We start from the raw sequence: 17,816 nt of genomic DNA on the forward strand, positions 1-17,816 counted from the left end.
GGAACAGACCCCCAGAGGCTCCGCAGGGACCTCGTGTTGCTTTAATCCGCGGGGCTTAGGGGTCACTTGGGGCCCAGCCCCAAGCTGCTCCGGCTCTCGAGAACACGCGTCCCCCTCTGCCTCGGTGCCCCGGCGCAGGGTCCTCCTCCCCATGCACCTCCCCGCCCCGTCTCCCGTGTGGCCAACACCCTCTGGGGCGCACCCTCCCGTGACTGCGGACTGGGGTGTCTGGGCTCAGGCCCCAGCATGGAGACCCAGGGTCTGGGGGGAAGAGGGTGGTGGGGCCAGGACCGGCGGTGTGGAGGGCGCCACCCCGTGGGCCCCAGGGGGAGCCGCCGGGCACAATCACACCCACACAGCATCGGGCGTCCGTCTTTAAAATTTATTGCCAGGCTCCCACCAGGACGCCCTCCAAGGCCTTGGAGAAAGCGTGTGGCACCGTGGGACTCGCTGCTGCCGAGCCCCGAGCTTCTCCCGAGGGGCAGAGGACACCGCGCCTGTCGGCTACAGGAAGCGTATCCCGGCTCCAAACTGGACGCCATCGCAGATCCTGAAAAAAGGCAGATGTGAACCCAGCGGTCTGCGCGGTACCCCCAGCGCCCCAGCAGGACCCCTCGCTCGAGGTGCTCCCCGAGGGCCGCGGCCTCCCGTCTGCCACGCCCACCCGCCACCGGGCTGCCCTGTTCCGCGCTCGGCTATTATGAGCACAGCCAGCGTCTTCCTTCCTCCAGAAGCCACGTTTGAAATGAATCTCCGAAACATGGTTTTCAAATTTCACCCCGGCGGGGGTGGGGGGGGTGGGGGGAGCAGGGGCCGGGAGCTGGAAGGTGACGCCGCCCTCAGCAGCCTGCGATTCTCGGCGCGCACTGACGCCCAGTGGCCACCCCGGGCACTGCACCCACCCGCCCTCCAGCCAGCGCCTGGGTGAGTGCGCCCCACTTTCAGGCTGAGGAACAGGTGGCCGCCGGACTTGGCAGGGGGTGCCAGGGCCAGCCGGCCGGGGGCAGCAGGGCATCTTCGCTGCTGAGGGCTATTCCCGGGGCACTCAACAGCGGCTAAAGCCCACGGGCGCTGCTGCTTTTCTCTGCGGTGAGAAGCATTTATAGTGTATTTGCTGGTGCCGCCCGGACTTCTATTGAACGGGCACCAGGCACCCGCTGATCGTCACGGAAACAGCCCGTGTGCTCTAGACGGGGAAGTCAAAGATTAAAACTTCGTGGGCTGTCCCACCAGGAGACCAAGCAGGGGGAGACACCTTCTGTCCTTGCAGTTAACACCCCCCCAGCAGACAGCCCAGTGGGTGCCAAGAGCCCCTGACCTCATCCCCTTCCCGAGGGGGCGGGTGCCACGGCTGTTTTGCTGCAGAGGGAAAAGCAGGAGGCCTGGCGGGCCCGAGAGGCGCGAGCCGGCCGGCACTTGAGCACCAGGCCGCACGTGCAGGGAGGGTAGGAGGAGAGCGGCGGTGTTTCCTCAGCGAGGACGAGCTACAGGTTCTCGCTGGAAACTGGGCGATGACTCAGCCGCCGTTGATGGCAACAGGGTGTAGCCAGACCGCCGGAGAGGAAAACCCACAGCTCGGGGCGCTGAGCCCACAGGCGCGGCCGCGAGCAGGACGGGAAGCGAGCTCTGTCGCAGCAGGTGGCTGTTCCCCAGCAACGGTCGTGGACCTACCCCCACCCCTGCGCAGCTGGGAGGCGGGGCCTTTGGGGGGTCCTGGGCTGGATGAGGTCACCAGGCACAGCTATGCAGGTGGGGTCCCCCGAGGGGTGAGGTCCTTGTGGGAGGAGACCCCAAGGGCTAACCTGCCCCACCATGTGAGGCACAGAACATGCCACCAACAAACCGGAAGGCGGCCCCCAGGCCCCCGACCCGAAGGCCTCAGCCTTCCCGGCCCCCAGGCACCTGCAGCAACGCCCCAGCCGTGTCCAGTCACAGCACGGACTGGCACGCGCCACGGGGCAGCGCCTCCAGTTTCTAAGGTCTACACGACGTGTACCACGTAACGTAGGAAATGGAGCTGATTCTGCAGCCGTGCTGGCCTGCCACCCCCGCCCGTGGAACACTCAACTCTCGCTGAGTAAAGCGACTGGTGGCAACAGGCCAAGGTGGGGGACACCCGCACTGGGAAGGCGCTGGGACCAGGCTCTGCGGCGGGGAGCCAGCCTCTCCCCTAGGCCCGAGCCCCCAGCCTGCAAGGTCACCCGTTGGGGCCCGGCCTGCCCCGCGAGGCTCTCTGGAGGCGGCAGCCACGGGCACGAACAGTGGGTGCAGAACATCCCATTTCCCCTCTCGACTAGACGGAGAAATCTGTGCCTCCTTTTCAGCCTTTTGCCAGCCAGTCAATATCCCCCACATGAAACCATGAGCGTGTTCAAAACAAGGTGCCCACCGGAGAGCGCGATGGGGAGGGGGCTGGAGGGGGGGGCGCTGTGCCTACCTGTCGCCGCTCTGCACGCCCATGGGGATGCAGTAGTTGAGCTCCAGCCTGGCGATGTTGCCCAGCCTGAGGACGATCCCGGCACCGTAAGACCAGCGGATGCACTCGGCCAGCTTGCGGAGATGAGCTTTGGGGCCCTCCCCTGAGAAGAGGAGAGGGGGTGTGACCAGACCTTTCCCAAGGACCCACCAAAGGTCCTCAGACAAGCCCTGCTCCTCCTGCCACGTGGTCTCTGGGGACGCTGAAGGCCAGGTCCGGAACTCAAGGAGAATGCCCCGGCGAGTCCACAGGCCTGGGGCCTCGCTCACTGTCCCCGAAGCATCCGGGGCTGCTCTGCTCGCAGGGCACCCCATCCCGGACACCAGGCAGCCCTCACTCCGGGGCCCGCCTGCTGTGAAGATGGCTCTTCTCACGCCCCACCCAGGTGCCTGCCGTGCGTCTGCTCTGGCCCGAGTGGTCTGGGGGGGGGCCTGAACCCCACGCAATGTGGGCCCCGAGGCCCGGCCCAGAGCGGGTGCCTGCGTGACGGCTCAGAGGGCCCGTCTCACGGCCCTGCACTCATCCAGCCGTAAGCGTCCCTCGGGCCCTTCCGGGGCTGCAGGCGTTCTAAGACGCTGGTCTGCATCTGCCCGCTCCATGCTCAGCTTTTCCACCCGAAGTGGCTGTGCCAAGGCCCTGGGCTGCTCTCACCGTAGTTGAGGTTGCAGAGGTTGCCCGCGTTGAGGAAGAAGTGGGTCCTGAAGAGCTCTCCGAAGCCGCCCCGGCCTGGCCGGAAGGGCAGCGGGGTGTACAGGTGCAGGCCACCGGCCCAGTACGCCTCTCCGCCCAGGTAGTCTCCTGTCAAGGAGTGGAACAGGCTGTCAGGTGCAGCCTCACGCGCCCCGGCTCGACCCAGGCCTGGCTGTGCCCACAGGGAGCCGGGCAAGCCTCTTGGGCCCGGAGGTGGGGTAGGGGCTCATTTCAGTCTCCCTTCTCCTCCCATCTGTCCTGTTCTTGCTTTAATGGGGGGTGTGGAGGGGGTGGGAGGGGCGGGTCAGCAAGAACGACTCAGTGACTGTATCTGCAACGCTTGGAACGAGGCCAGGGCTGCTCATGAACCCCATGTGCTCGGGGACGAGACCCACCTCCCCTGCAGGCGAGACGCCCCACATCCAGACCACACCAGACGGGCACTGGCTCCTGCAGGCCTATGGCCCGAGCAGGTAGCCCCACAGATGCCCGCCCAGCGCCGCGGAGGAGACGCCGCCTTCCCGGGCCACCTCCACTGGGTCTGCTGCCCCGTGGACCCAGGTGGCTTCTGCCAAAACGCGAGACTAAGGGCCGAGCGTGCTCATCCGCAGGGCCTGAGGGCGCCACTCCACTGTCCGGCAGCAGTCCTAAGTGCTGGCATTTCTCAAGTGCCTTAGTGCCCGTAACCAGGACAGGCCCCAAAAAGAAAACCCCTCCAAGGTGAACCTCGGGGGACGAGGGGCTGCTTCCTCCCAAGGCGGCTGCGTCTCCTCGTTCTTTAACTAAATAAAGTTTTAGAGAAACAGGCAAGACAGACCCGGCCCTCTCTTTTCTTAAATCATCTCTTACATTCTGATCAGAAAGGTATTCTCTACCCACCGCAACATATCGGCTAAATAGAGGACGGGAGAAGAAACCAGAAACGCCCTTTAACTTGGGCCACTGAGAAATACCCGGCCTACGTCGCGGTGGTCAGCGGTTCACGCCATCTAGCTGTGACCCTGCTGCCTCGGGGTGTGCGCCCTGAGAGGCAGGCGACCACAGCATGGGCTTGTGGCTTCCACATGTGCCCTCGTTTTCCTACAACTCCCTCAGCTCTCTGCTGGGCGTGCCGGCCTGGCGGGCTCACTCCTTGGCACCCCAGCGCAGGCGTGAGCCGAGCCGAGAGCGGAGGCCGCGCGTCGCGGGAGACCTACCTTCACTCTGCGGCCCGACACTGTGCATGCTGAACCCCCGCACGCTCGTAGGTCCCCCGAGATAAAACCTGCAGAGAAGGGCAGACGTCAGTGGGGAGCCACAAAGGGTCACAGCCGGGAGCCGGCGCCGTCAGCTCTGGCTTGTGGGCGTCCGCACGTGAGCAGTGCTGAAGGGTCAGGAGATGCACGGAGCCAGGGAATTTTACCACAGTCTGAGCAAACACTTCAAACTCCAGGGGACGCAGGGGAGAGGCAGGCACCAGCACGAGCCTCAGGAAAGAGGGCGGCTGCCCCGTCCGCGGCTGTCCCTGCCATCTAAGGTCTCCCACGTGGCCCTTCCAGACCACCTCCTAGCCTCACAGTGAGGATCCTGTAGGACCGGCCCTGACGTTACAGAGGGGAGGACGCGGAACCTGGAGACAGGCCAAAATGGAGTCACGGCCCCGCAAACGCGCCGGTGTTTCGTACGATGATTCTTAGTTAGAAAAAAGGAAAGAATCACAATCCGGAAAAGTGAACGCCTCTCACGTTCCTCGTGGACTGGGGTAGCACACCCCTTTCGACTCCACCTGAACAAAAAGAGAAGCGTGAACTATTACTCAGCAGGCCTAGCCATGGTCTGGGAACTTGGACAGTTTAGGAGAGCGCAATTCCGGGCAGGAATCCCCGCGTAGGGCCCGAGAAGGCCAGGGACAGTCTGCACCGTCGCGGCCAGGAAGCAGCCCCCGCTGGGGCCACAGAGCTCGGGCCGCCTCTCCCTGCTCCGCGCGGCCCCAGCCTGAGGTGGCGCGAAGGCACAGGGCAGGACCACAGAAGCCTTCACGCCAGTGCTCAGCTGACCTGGAGACTGAAGTCTGCGAATCCGTCGGGGTTTCTTGCCAAAGGCTTCCCGCGGCCCCACTAGTGTCAGCTGCGGAAACAGGCGGCAGCGCCGCTTACTATCCTTTGAAACCCCGCCGCACACTTCCTCTTGGGGAAGAGCAAAGACGCCCAGGAAGCATGGACAGGGAGATGTGCCCTCGCCCCTGCCCAGCCACAGCCTTGGTGTCTGACTCTGCAGACCGGGGTGCGACACCCCGCACACGCGCACCCGGGCCCCGTCAACTAAATGCTCCGGGAGGTGGTTCTCGCTAGGCTCATCCGTCTCACTCTTTCGAACAAGCGGGGGGCTTCTTCACAGTGGGCATCTGCGCCCGCCTGCCATCCCGGCGTCCTGGCCCACGGCCTCTGCACACTCCCAGGCGTCCGTCAGGCTCAGAGTTGAGAAACTGAAGATGCACTCGCTCGCCGCCTCCCAGGGCACGGAGCGGGTTCACGCTAAGCAACATCTCAAGGGCGCGCGGTTACGGAAGGGGCTCCCCAGCCTTGGGGACAACCAGCACTTCAAAGCGACAGGCAGACAGAGCGGCTTCACAGGGCCGCGGGGTAATGTGGCTCCAGCCCAGCCCTCTAGGAGCCTGACTGAGCCTCACATTCCTTTGAGATCGTGACCCCACACTTAGGAGCCTCTCAGGAACGACTGCAGTCGCCCTCTCTGCAGCCCGTCGCTGTCACAAGCCCCGCGCCGCGGCTCCGGGATGTGGGCAAAGGTCATTCCGAATGTCTTTAAACTCCTCAGAAAGCAGGGAGGACACAAATCCACGCTGAAGACGCGGCGTATGAGCAAGGGCAGGCGCAGGCGGTGAGCCCCGCGCCCCCGGCCGCAGGCGCAGCCAACGGCTCCGATGCTGACCGCTGAGTCCAGAGCGGATTTTCCTTTTTACCTTCTCAAGTGCTTCCCTATTGTTACTTTCCTGCCATCTCTATGGGCTGTGCTTTTTCAAAATCAAAAGAAAACAATGCAAATTCTTCAATGTAATAAAGTAAGCTTGTTGCTCCTTCTCGAATAAGCAGGAAACATCAAGCATCTGGGTATTTTGAAATTAGCTTAAGCACAAAAAAGACAGTTTCTGTGCTTTGAAATCTCTTCTTAAATACAGTCTCTGAACCCCCCCGATAATGAAGCAACGGAGAGGGCCACGTGGCCGCCGCACTCACCTGTCCGCGATGCTCGAGGGCTTGTCGCCGACCGGCACCAACATCCCGCCCCAGAGAGACGCTGAAAACACCTGCAGAGACACACCTGCTCACGGCCCCGAGCCCGCCTCAGCGCCAGTGCCCCGCGACGCCGCTGACACCCGCAACTTCAAGTCCAGACACACCCCGCACCCGACACTAGCACAAAACGCCGGGTATGGCTCGTTCAGAGGTGAGGCAGTGCCCGCTCCTCCCGGGAAGCCCAGCCCATCAGGACAAGCCAGGGTGATGGGGGCGGCCAAGGGCCCAGGGCCGTGGAATCCACCCAGGCCCTCAGGCTTGGCCTCAGCACACACAGGGCGGGGCAGAGGGTGCTGCAGGCCGAAGGGAGGAGGATGGCAGCGCACCCCGGGCAGAAGCAGACCCGGGCTCCCAGCCTCCCACCTGCAGGCCGGGCCACCCATGTGCCATAACCACGATGCGGTCAGGCCTCACCCACTAGGCCCTCACCACGCTGGCCCCCACATCTGCCTGGCCTGAGGCAGATGCATCGGGTCTTGCCAGCACTTGCTCCACCCCAAGTCTCGAGGGAGCCGAGAAGGGCAACAGTGGGGCACAAAGGGCCATCCCCACCCACCTGCGACCACTTACTCCCTGAATCGGGGGGACAAACCCGAATTGGATTTCAGGGAGACTCCTGGCAGCGCCGGAGCCCCACACACCCAGCCGAGCGAAGCAGACTCAGAACTCATGGCATGGCCTTGGAGGAACAGAGGCCGCCCTGTTCTCCAGTCACATTTCCTGCCGGCCGCTTGTTCCCCGAGATGACGGTTGAAGTTTGGAGGGGCCTCTGTGGGCCCACGGGGAGTGAGGAGCAGTGCCCTCCAAAGGGAATTACGGCCCTTCTCCCAGAGCGAACTCTGTTCTGGCTCGACGTCAGGACCAGCACGGAGGCTTCGTGTGAGCTGAGATTTCTAGAACTGTTCCAACGGCGCGGGATTAAAATACAGGTGACAACACTGGCTAGATACTCACCGTATCCAGCACGAGTTGCTTGTTCACCTGAAGTTCAAAGTCCTCTTTTAGGAAGCTCACGTCTCCCCCAGTGTAGCCCGCCAGCTCCTGGTGGGGGAGAAGCCTCAGATGAATACAACAGACGGCCGAGCGCTGCCTCACGCCCACACAGCAGCCACCTCGGCGGCAGCAGCTCCGCGTTGCAGAAACCACTGGGCCCACTGGGCAGAGGCGGCGTTCCCGCTGCCCTGGGGCGGCCCGGGGTCACCACGTGAACAGTGACCGCAGAGCAGTTCCCGAGAGCACGCAGGGGTGATGGGCTTGGTGGGGCCAAATTTTAAACAAGGTATTTAAAAAAGAAAATCAGGAACTCACCTGGTTCACCTTCAGCAAAGCGCCTCTTCTGGGTAAGATGGACGAGTTCCGAGAGTCGACGACCATGGCGTGCTGGGGGAGGTGGGGCGGGTGCTCCCATGTGTTTCGTTGACAGACGCCACCGCGCCCCGCCCACCCCCATGCCAGCCGGGTGGGCTCACTCCCTCCTCTACCCGTGGAGGGCAGCGGGGCAGCCCTTTCTGGTGGAAGGAACCGGCCCGCCCCCTGGGAGGAGTCCAACCCCGCACCGGCTGGTCCTGAGGAGCTGGATGCCCAGTTCCGTCAGGGGTTTTGGAAGCGAAAATTCCACATTTCCATTTCCCATCTCCGCTGCTGGTACTCAGGAAAAATCGACAAGGGCCATGACCACAGATTCGCAGTGGCCAGGGCCCCGCCTGTGATTTGGCCCTCTGCCCAGTATGGGGGGGACGGTCCCCCAGGGCTCAGGGGCACAGGCGGCCGAGCGCCCAGCCAACACGCACGCACCCGCCTTACCGAGAGAGAGGACTTCAGGGAGTGCCCGCTCTCCTTCCTGACGGCAAAGGACGCCGTCCGCGCCAGGCAGCCCAGCTCTCGCCACACGCCCTCCCACTTGACGGTGTGGCTGGTCTTCCAGATGGGGAACTGCGAAGCACACGGGAGGTGAGGGCCTGCTCAGGCCTGACCCCGGCCTCGTGTTGTCACTATGGGGGGAGGCGGGGGGTACGGGGGACACAGAGCATGTGGTAGCGAGTGTCTGGGCGGCCTACACGGCCTCGTCATCACAAATTTCCTCCCTTCCCTTTGTGCAGGGCGACCCCTGAGATGACCAGACACCCCCACCGGTCCTTCTGACCCCTCATCCGAAGCCTCGCCAGGTGACCTAGGCTTCGCCCGCGGAGGGGACGGAGGCGCATGAATGAGCAAGTCCAGCCCGCGCCAGGGGCCCAACGCCCGTGCACTGGGGCCTGCCCCGCCTCCCCCAGGCCAGGCAGCCGTCCGAGGTGCTCTGGGAAACACCCGTGCTGGGCTCGAACAGGGAGCCTGTGCCCTGGCAGCTTCAGGGCTGAGGACATAACCCTGACGGGAAGCCAGCGCAGCCCCCAATGAGCCTTAGACCTGCAGGAGAACTAAAGGTCACCAGCGGGTGGGGGGACAGCCCAGACGCCCCATCCAGTTTGTAGGACGAGAACTTGGGGCACCCACCTCAACACAACTACTTATCGAACGACCACGAGGCCCCTGCCAGCGCCGGGAGGGCAGTCCTCTCACCCGCCACCCCCGCGCCGGGGGCCTCCTGAGGTCAGCCATTTCCCAAAGGGCAGCGGGGCGGAGGGCTCACCTACGTCCTCGCCTCCTTTCTCACCAGGCAGCTTTTAACAAGAGGAACACCGCCACTGGGAGACACAGCTGCTGTCTCTGGGTTCACTGACAGGAGGACGAGGCGGTGGCCAGACGGCGCCCACTCAGAGGGAGCCTTGGCCTGTGTGGGCGCTGAGGACACACATTGTGGACACGGTCCTGTCCCCAGAGGCTCACCGCTCTCACCTCCAGGGCTGCCCCCTGCCTCCCTACCCCCTGCAAAGCCAACCCCCCATTCCCGCACCCCGAGGCCTCGCCTCCCCGCTCCATGTGGTCAGAGAGGGTGGCCCCACTCGCCTAAGAATCTGCTCTGGGAACAGGCTTAGAAAGAGGCGACAGTGGGGCACAGGGGAGAAAGAGAAGGCTCCCAAACGCCGGCCTGAGACCTGCTGGAGGGAGCAGGCCTGCCGGGCCCTTCCGCACGCCACAGCAGGGCAGCAAGGTGTCAGAGGGCAACCCCTTCGGACCAGGACAGGTGGCCATGGGGGCGAGAGGATGGGGAGAGCAGAGGCTGTGGGCGATCCCGTCCACACTGCACCTGCAGGTGCCGCCCCTTGCATGTCCGGCGCCCTGCGGAGCCCAGCCCAGCAGGGACTCCTGCAGGCTCTCGGGCAGATTTGTGGGACGGGGCACCTGCCAACGGCCATGCTGACTGGCAGGGCAGGTGGGCTTGTGGACTGGCACCTCTAACAAGTGCACGCAGGCGAGGCCAATGCCGCCCACCTGGAGAGCAGGCTGGGGGCAGAACAGCACCGCGTCACAAGGGCTTGCCTCACTCACTGCAGCCCAGACGGCGGGAGGACTAAGGGCAAGCAGAGAAAGGAAGGAAAATGAAACAACAGGTGCATCAGAAAGCCAGGAACTGGCTCGCTGGGGTTAGCTGGAGCCTGCCGGCAGTACACAGAGCCCGAGCCACGCGGCGGTCAGTACTCTGAAGGCCAGGCCGGCGCCGTGCGGCGGCCTCAAGCTACGCACCGAGCACATCTGAGGAAGGCCACAGGGGTCATGGGAAGTCCAGGGCAGGGCAGGGCAGAGCCGGCCAAAGGTCACAGGAGGGGCCCGTGTGCATGTCAGCCGCTCTCCAGCCCTGCAGCCTGTGCCCAGCCAGCGGAGGGCCCAGCCAGGAGGCGAGGCCGAGCACAGAGGGGGAGCGGCCACCATGTGGCCGGTCTGGCACCCGTCCCGACACGCCCGTGCACTCCTGGCCCAGCCTCTTCCATCTCTCCAGTCAACAAGCTCGGGTGGGTCTGCACAAGAGAAGGAGCAGAATGCTACTCACGCTGTACTCGGCCGACACGCCTCTGTCCGTCTCGCGCAGAGAGCTCCAAGGGAACTGTCCAGTAACTTTATATAAGTTTACAGAGAAACTAGGAGACAACGGGACAGAGCTTTAAAAGCTGAGACAGCGGTTACAACGTGTACACATTTAAATCAACAGGTTTAAACTATGCTTCTGGGGCTCATCTTCACGAGGAGCTATGGCAAGTTGTAACACCGCAGGCGCGCCAGCTGATTCTGGAAAGTTCCTTCCCACACACAAGCCATCTACTTTAACTTTAAACAGGCCACTGTACTCAACGGGCTGTCTGGCTTCCTACTTTCTTTCGAAGTGTCCAGGCTGTGGTTTGAAGAAGGAGAGGCCATATGAAGTTTCTTTGGTTCCATAGGAAAATTGAAAAGTCACCTTTTCTGCCCGGCCCAAGAGATTGGGCAGTTTGAGGCCAAGAACCTGGGAGGAAAGAAACAGGTGTCTTCAGAGGAAGGAAGCGTGACTTGTAACACAGACCAGGCCCCCACGGCTCCTCTTGGGAATGACGGGAGCATGTCATGCCCTGGACTGTCCAGGACGGGCTGACGGTGCTCTGCGTGACACTCGGGGAATCAACTCTGTGGGTGTGGAGTTTGGCTGAGCTGAATACACACAGCCCCCAAGTCATTCCTAGTTAACTACAGATGCTAAAATTGCTTTCAAACAAGCAAGACAGCCGATAAATAATTCTAGATCAACGAGCAACCACGGGTCACCTTACATATAAAGATGGAGGGATGGGAGCCAAGAAACCACCATCAGTCTTTACAGCTCGTGATGGAGAGGGCCCCCGGGGTGGGCCGTGCGTACCATGCTGCCCTCGTTGTTCCCGACCATGGTGTTGTAACTGCCCGTCAGTCTCCGCAGCTCCGTGACCTCGAAGGTCACATCTAACCCATTTGGAAGCGCATCATCACCTGAGCAGAAAAGAAGTATCACAGCCCGAGGCAGGCGCATGGAGCCATGGCAGGCCCCGCAAAGAGCGCGTCCCGAGGGCTTGTGTCACGGGGCCATCTCCCTCGAAAAGCAAGCGCCTGTTTTCAGTGAGGAGCGCCCCACACTCCCTGGAGAGGCTCCTGGACACCAGGCGCCCCATCTCCTCCCTGCAGGGGGGACTGCCCTGAGGAGGCAGTGGCAGCAGCGCGTTTCACGTGCCCATTACCTGCTCAAGGCAGCCGTTCCCCTGGGGACAGGTGCCCGAAAGGGTTAGGGTCTCAACTGAAGTGACCCTGAAACGTGGAATTCACAGGACTCGGGGGACTCTTGTGAGCCCAGAGGAGCAGCCAGTGGGACACACACATAGCAGGCGGTGACTTCTGTCCTTCCTTAGGCCAGGGGTGGTGCCAGTGGGGTGGTTAGCTATGTTATCACCTGCCACGGGCCCTGGGGCCTGGGGTGCAGGGCCGGCCTCCTCACAAGCAAGGGGGGATGGCAGGATGGCAGTGCAGAGTGGGGGTCAGTCAAGCTTGCAGAGGCCCAGGACCAGGCCCTGGATTACTTGGACTCTGGTCCAGGGCAAGCGCGACACCATGTTGTTTTTTTTTTATTAAGACTTGGTTGTTTAGATCGAGTTTGGGTTCATAGAAAAATGGAGCTGGAGATGCAGCGGGTCCCACACATGCGTGACCTCCTCACACGCCGCCCCCCCAGCACCCCCCCCCCACCTGCGCCAGGTCTCTCACAGCCGGGGGCCAAGAGTCGCCACTACCGGTGCTCTCCCTCAGCCTGACACAGCCCCAGGCACCTCCTGAGACGCCTCCCGTGACACTGATGTCGGGGCTCTGTGTCCCGGATGGTAATGAGGGGGCAGTCACACCCCACCCCGGGCATACCTTGACACGTGTCGATCAAAACATCCACTTGTCTAAATATCCCCAGACGAAGCAGCTTTTCTCGGGCTTCATGGGACTTCCGCATCACCTGCGGGGAACCGCGAGTCTGAGACCCGGAATCCTCGGTAACAGCTACAGCACCCCGGTCACGACGGGCCCCAGGGCTGACAGCCAAGGAGAGGCCGCTGAGACCAGACGCTGAGAGGGCGCGCGAGCACCGCCAGAGCGCAGGAGCAGCCGCGCCGCGGGCCCGTCCCCTGCTCTACCAACGCGCGACCCGCCGACGCACAACCCAGGGCGAGGGGTCGGGCCCTGCTAGTATCTTAGTATTTTTAAGATATAATCATTTTTGAAAGCGTGGCGGAACGCAGCCGTGAGGTGGAGTAACAGGAGGACGGTGACGAGCCAGCAGGACCAGCCCCGAGGAAGCCTGCCTGAGCGTGTGGTCCAGGGGCAGAAGGACAGAAGGACAGAGGAAGGCACAGAGGAGAGGAGACGGTGCCGGCCGCTGAGAGAAGCCAGGGTCCCAGGAGACGGCAGGAGGGGGTCACCAGGGAGACTCCCCCCAAGGGGGCCTTGGGCACGAAGCAGGGTGCTGCTTCTGTGACAGTGCCGGACTGGCCTCCTCCAGGATGAGAGACACATTTTGGGGAGCATCCAGAGAACTGCGGGGCTCAGCCTGGGGCGCCGACGTTCCCTTCAGGGCAGGAGAGCGGAGAAGGGGCGCTCGGGGGCCCAGGAGGGCGAGGCTCACGGGGTCTACAGGAGGGCAGGGAGAGGACCACGCAGAGCACTTGCCTCGATCAGGTTCCGAGCCTTGAAAACATCTCCGATTTCGTACATGATGATGTCGTCCTTCGTCCTGCCCAGCCCATCGAAGTGGACATGCTGCACGACCACCTACGTGACAGGGACAGCGACCGCGGAGCGCGGCACGGGGACAAGGCATCAGGCAGGTCTTCAAGGACCCCCACACCGGCAAGCTGAGCGAGCCACACTTGCCAGACCTTGTTCTGTGTGCTATATGCACCTTTTCAAAAAAATGGGTCACTCAAACTTCCCCTCTGCCAGGTCCATACTTCCTGGGAGAGCCTGACAAGGTCTCCACAGCCAGAGAACCGACCTGCTCCCCAAGCACTGGCCGGGGGCACTGTCGGTGACCCCGATTTCTAGCCAAGTGTGCCCTGCTCGAGACCCCGTGCGGCCCCCCACCCAGCACGCCTCCGACCGCAGGTAAAAAGACACCTGGAAGCCAGTCGCTGTCCACCCACCCGGGGACGCAGGGACAGAGCACTGCCCTTCCTGCCTCAACGGGGCTTTCGCTCTAAAGGCCAAGAACGAGGCAGCACCCAGGGGGCAGCGGGGAACACAGAGGGGGGCAGTGACAAGTACGACGACAAGCGTCAGAACACTGAGCCCTGGATGAAGGAATGAGCGCCTGCCTCCTCGCTCCACCTCTGCTTCATTTCAATAGCGCCAAAGTCAAGGAAAAGTTCCACTGGAGACCCGGGGCTTTATTCCGGGAGCAGGAACGGAGCAGAAACTTAGGCTTCATTTGAATTTGCCCTTGAAATACTTGTGGGTTTTTTTTTAATAACTTAAGTATAAAAATGTGCCTGCTTAAGCTTCCCACACAAATCATCGCCAAGGAAGAACTACTTCTCCAGAAGCAGAAAGACCTTTCCTCCGGTGGCCAGCCCTGCCCTCGGCAGCGCCCAGGGCCTCCCGCAGAGCACTCACATCTTTGTTCTCGAGAATCTCCTGTTTAGCTTCAGGTTCGACTTCAATGAATTCAGCTTCTTCTCCTAATCCTCCAAAGTCAGGCCCACTAGGGGGAAGCGGCTCCAAGCTCTGGGGGAGGAAGCGCAGAAAATGAACTTGCAGCAGTTGGAAACCAAACCTCTTTAGGTGGGGCTCCAGAGAATTCTGTCCGGGGTTTCCTCTGGCGAGTGGGGCAGGGGCGGGCGTGGTGGGGGCAAAGGTAGCTGTGAGCTGTTGACTGTAAGTCCTGAGCTGTGAGGGAGTGAGAAGCCCTGCGTGGCTTTCACTGCGTTCACTGAGTGTCTCCCGTATCATTAGTAAGACAAGCGTGGCAGGCACAAGCCTATAGTGACCGTCGTGAACTGAGAACAACAGCTGGCCTAGTCTGTACACTTGAGGCCCTTTTGAAGACAAAGGCAATTCAAAGCACACCACAAAGACGTTTACCGGGGGGAGAAGAAAAAGAAAAACTGGCTTTTCTGTTATTGGAGAAAGTCTCCTCATTGTAAAAATCAAAACTGGGCACCTTCTAAGATGATTAAGTTGACAAACCTAGTTGCTAAATCAGACTTTCCTGGAGGCTGATCTACATGTTCTGGTCCAGAAAGTCCTGTTCACACACTGAGCACGACGGCACGTGCTCACAGGCCAGAGCCGACATTTCCGTCCATGGGAACGATCAGCATCTCAAAGCCATTGAGGCATCTTCCGCGCAAGGACGCCACGGGCTGTGCCTGGTCTAGCTCTTCCAGGAGACATAGTAACATGCGCATAACATTACACAGGCACAGAGGCCTGCCTGGCCCAGGGATCCCTGGACACCCCTGGAGACAGAGTGGGAAGGCGGGGCTCCTGTGGCACCAGCTGACCTACAAATGGGCAAGTCTGGGGAATCTGCTGACAGCACTTGGCTACTTCTTCCTACGCCAGTTCTCTGCAGCTAAGCACTTCCCGTGCTCACAGATCTGGCACTTGAATTATGTGCGGTGTCGGGGACTCTGGGGCCACTGCCACCTTTTCCCTGGAAGAGCCAACAGCCTCCTGTGGGTGCTGGCCCATGGCTGTCACTGATTGCCAGAAAGGTAAAGACCCTAGCAGACTCTGGAGGCGCTCATAGGTGCCTGGGCGGAGGTGGGGGTAGGGTGGGAGTGGTGCAACCTGGCGCAGCAGGGGGGCACAGCGGGACCTCCCCAGGCCCACACCTGCTTCTCTTGTCAGTCTCCATCCCCACTCCCCCCACCCCCCCACTCGTGTACACTCCTTGTTGTCTCCGTCTGCCTGGAATAATACCCCCAAGTAGCTCAAAAACTCTCTTAAATGTCAGTTCCCCTGGGAGTATCCCTGGCATCAGGCTCACTCAGTCCCTCCCCCACAGACACCTCTGACAAGAGAAGCGCGTGACCTTCGCACATGCTCGCATGACCTTTGCACATGCTCCCTCCCCACATTTCTACCCCGCCCTGGCACAATTACACGACATGCGGCATGCCAACTCCTGTGCGATGGATGGATGAGTGATTTTTCTCTCTTGTCCTTTCATTTTACAGGTGTCTACTGCCTCCTGCTGTATGGCGAGTGCTGAGCAAGCAGGTATGCAGCAGTGCTCGAGCCTCATAGTAGTAGAAGTGGAATATTTATGCAGGAATATTTATGAAGGGGCAAAGAACATGTAATTTGTGTTCTCTTTGGGGAGAGATCAAGTTGTTCATTTTATTTGGGGCTTCAGGTAGGGTCAGAGAGCTGGGAGGGCTTCTTCCCAGTTCGCAGTCGCTAAAAAGTATCATTTGTTTGTTATCCTTTCATTTTTGTTGTATATTATTTTAAAAACGGAATCATTTACTCTAGTTCTCAAAACTATGATCCAATAAATAGCAACTCTTATTGGCACATTTCATGAACATGCTTTGTGTACTGAAGTTTACACACTGCAAAATTTAAAGAACTGGGAACATTTTTGCCAATACTCTAATCAAAGGGCTCAATAAAAGCAAAGACTTGTTTCTTCTGCAGTGTCCTTAGCATCTACAACAGTGCCAGGCACACAGACGGCAGTACTGGGAAACAGTTAATAAACCAGTGAATCCGTACTGTTCAAAAAACAAGTTCAAGTTTAAGTTACCACAAAGGATGCAAGTCAAGGTCTTGAAGCAGGTCCCATTGTAACATCTAGAAATTTGGCCCTAAAAGGGTAAGACAAATGTGCAAACAGAGCTAAAACAGCATGCAGGAGGGGTAGTTGGTAGACGATCCAATGAGGGTTCGGGTTGGACCTGAAAGGAGCTCAAAGATGAGGGGATGTTCTGACAGGTAAGACTGGGTGTGGAGGTCTGGGAGAGGGAGTTGCAGGCAGTAACTCCAGCAACACAATTCATTTGAAAGAAAGATCTGCGAAGCCACTCCAGTCCAATTCCAGACATTAGGCTGCCTGTGCTCTCTGCTGCATTCTCTTGGAGGCTGAAGGCAAACTCCTGAAAACTGCTGGGCAGGGTGAGTTAAAACACCCCGCGCTGCAGTAAAACGTCATGCCGAGGGCTGGGACTCAGCAAGTCTGACTCTTAGTGTTAGGGGGAAAGGCTGTCCTGAGCTAATCCCATACAGGCTTGTGGACTCCACCCCCACTTCAGACTAAAGCCATCAGGACATTGGGAAAGACAAATCCCATCACCACGAAAGGGAGGGTGGCTGGGACCTGAGGGTGGAGTTAAGCAGCCAGGTTGGGTATAAAAACCAAACAGGTGGGCCTGGGGCTGGCTATTGCTCGCCTCCTGGCTTCACGGCTCCTGGCTCGTGCCAGCTCGCAGAGCGCCATTTGGGAATCAGGTAGGACGCATTTAAAACCTTGTCTCCCACTTTTCTCCCAGAGCTGTACATTTCCTCATTTCCCCTTCCCTTGTGAATAAACCTTTTATTAACCTTTCGCGTGTGCCTGCAGTGGAGCATTGATAAGTCCTTTCAAGCGCGCGGGTGAGGACCCACAGTCAGGCACCCCGTTTTGTATCGGGGCTGCCCTATAACATTAGGACATTCCGGAGTTCCACAGTGTGACCTCGGATAGACACGCATCCTCTGGCCTTCGGTTAAGATCACGAGAGAGGAGAGCAGTCGGGCAAGGAGCGCCTAGTGCCAGGCAGCCGGCCCGAAATGTATGTGCACTGTCCCGGGATTCTCCAGGCGCTGGGCGAGGAGCTGCTGTTACCTCCTCCAGTTTGGGGGGAGGGTGGGGGGGGGGGAGTAAAGCAGAGAGAGCTTCGGCCTTTGGCTGCAAGGAGGCGAAACAAGCTGCCTAGGGGCGTCTGGGGGAGAAGGCCTCAAAGGATACCAGCTGTCGGCCGTGCCCATGGCAGGCGGGGTGAGGGGCCGGGAGCCGGTGGCGGCTACGGAGAGAAGACGCCCGGCAGGGCCGCGGGCTGAGGGGGCAGGTCCTGGAGGAGTCCTGGCTCTGCTCCGGGCCGCGGGAGGCTCGCGCCGCCCCCGGGCCGCCGCGCCGAGTGACCTTGCGCGAGTCGCGCCCGAGCGTGGCTTTCCCGCCCCGAGACCCGCGCCCGCGTCTCCGCGGCCTCCTCCCCCGACCCGGCCCGCGGCGCCCGGCGCGGGGACACAGCAGGCGGCCCCCGCGCCCCGCCGGCCCCGCAGCCGGGGAAGCCGGGGCGCAGCCGCGACAGCGTCTCCCCGCGGCGCCCGCCCAGAGGTCACGCAGCCCGGGGTCGCGGGGCCTCTTACCCGGGCGTGCACCGTGCCCATGGCTCCCTCTCCGGCCGCCGCTCGCAGCGCTGCCCAGCCCGACCGAGCCTCGTCCGCGCGGGCCG

At 61.2% G+C, this 17,816-nt stretch overlaps 1 protein-coding gene across 1 annotated transcript; it reads right to left on the minus strand.

Annotated features, from left to right (window-relative positions):
• Positions 1-342: 342 nt before the first annotated feature.
• SAMM50 (SAMM50 sorting and assembly machinery component) lies at positions 343-17,816 on the minus strand. The gene is made up of 15 exons (XM_037513405.2): positions 17,731-17,816; positions 13,990-14,100; positions 13,048-13,149; positions 12,250-12,337; positions 11,228-11,334; positions 10,707-10,837; positions 10,388-10,475; positions 8,263-8,391; positions 7,768-7,839; positions 7,414-7,500; positions 6,400-6,470; positions 4,363-4,430; positions 3,128-3,274; positions 2,438-2,579; positions 343-550 (listed from the first exon to the last, which is right to left on the minus strand). Exons 1-15 carry the CDS (start codon positions 17,749-17,751, stop codon positions 505-507), a joined length of 1,410 nt encoding a protein of 469 aa, XP_037369302.1. The 5' UTR covers positions 17,752-17,816; the 3' UTR covers positions 343-504.

Source organism: Talpa occidentalis, unplaced genomic scaffold (genome assembly GCF_014898055.3).
Source record: "Talpa occidentalis isolate TD23 unplaced genomic scaffold, MPIMG_talOcc4v2.1 talOcc4.16, whole genome shotgun sequence".
NCBI lineage: Eukaryota > Metazoa > Chordata > Mammalia > Eulipotyphla > Talpidae > Talpa > Talpa occidentalis.

What these genes read in the sequence shown, in the direction of transcription:
- SAMM50 (XM_037513405.2), bottom strand. Translation starts at nt 17,751, where the DNA reads ATGGGCACGGTGCACGCCCGG. An exon ending in CCCTCGAGCATCGCGGACAG is followed by an intron (nt 4,431 to 6,399) that starts GTGAGTGCGGCG and finishes CCTTCTCTGCAG; the next exon opens with GTTTTATCTCGGGGGACCTA. An exon ending in CCTCTGCAACCTCAACTACG is followed by an intron (nt 2,580 to 3,127) that starts GTGAGAGCAGCC and finishes TCCTCTTCTCAG; the next exon opens with GGGAGGGCCCCAAAGCTCAT.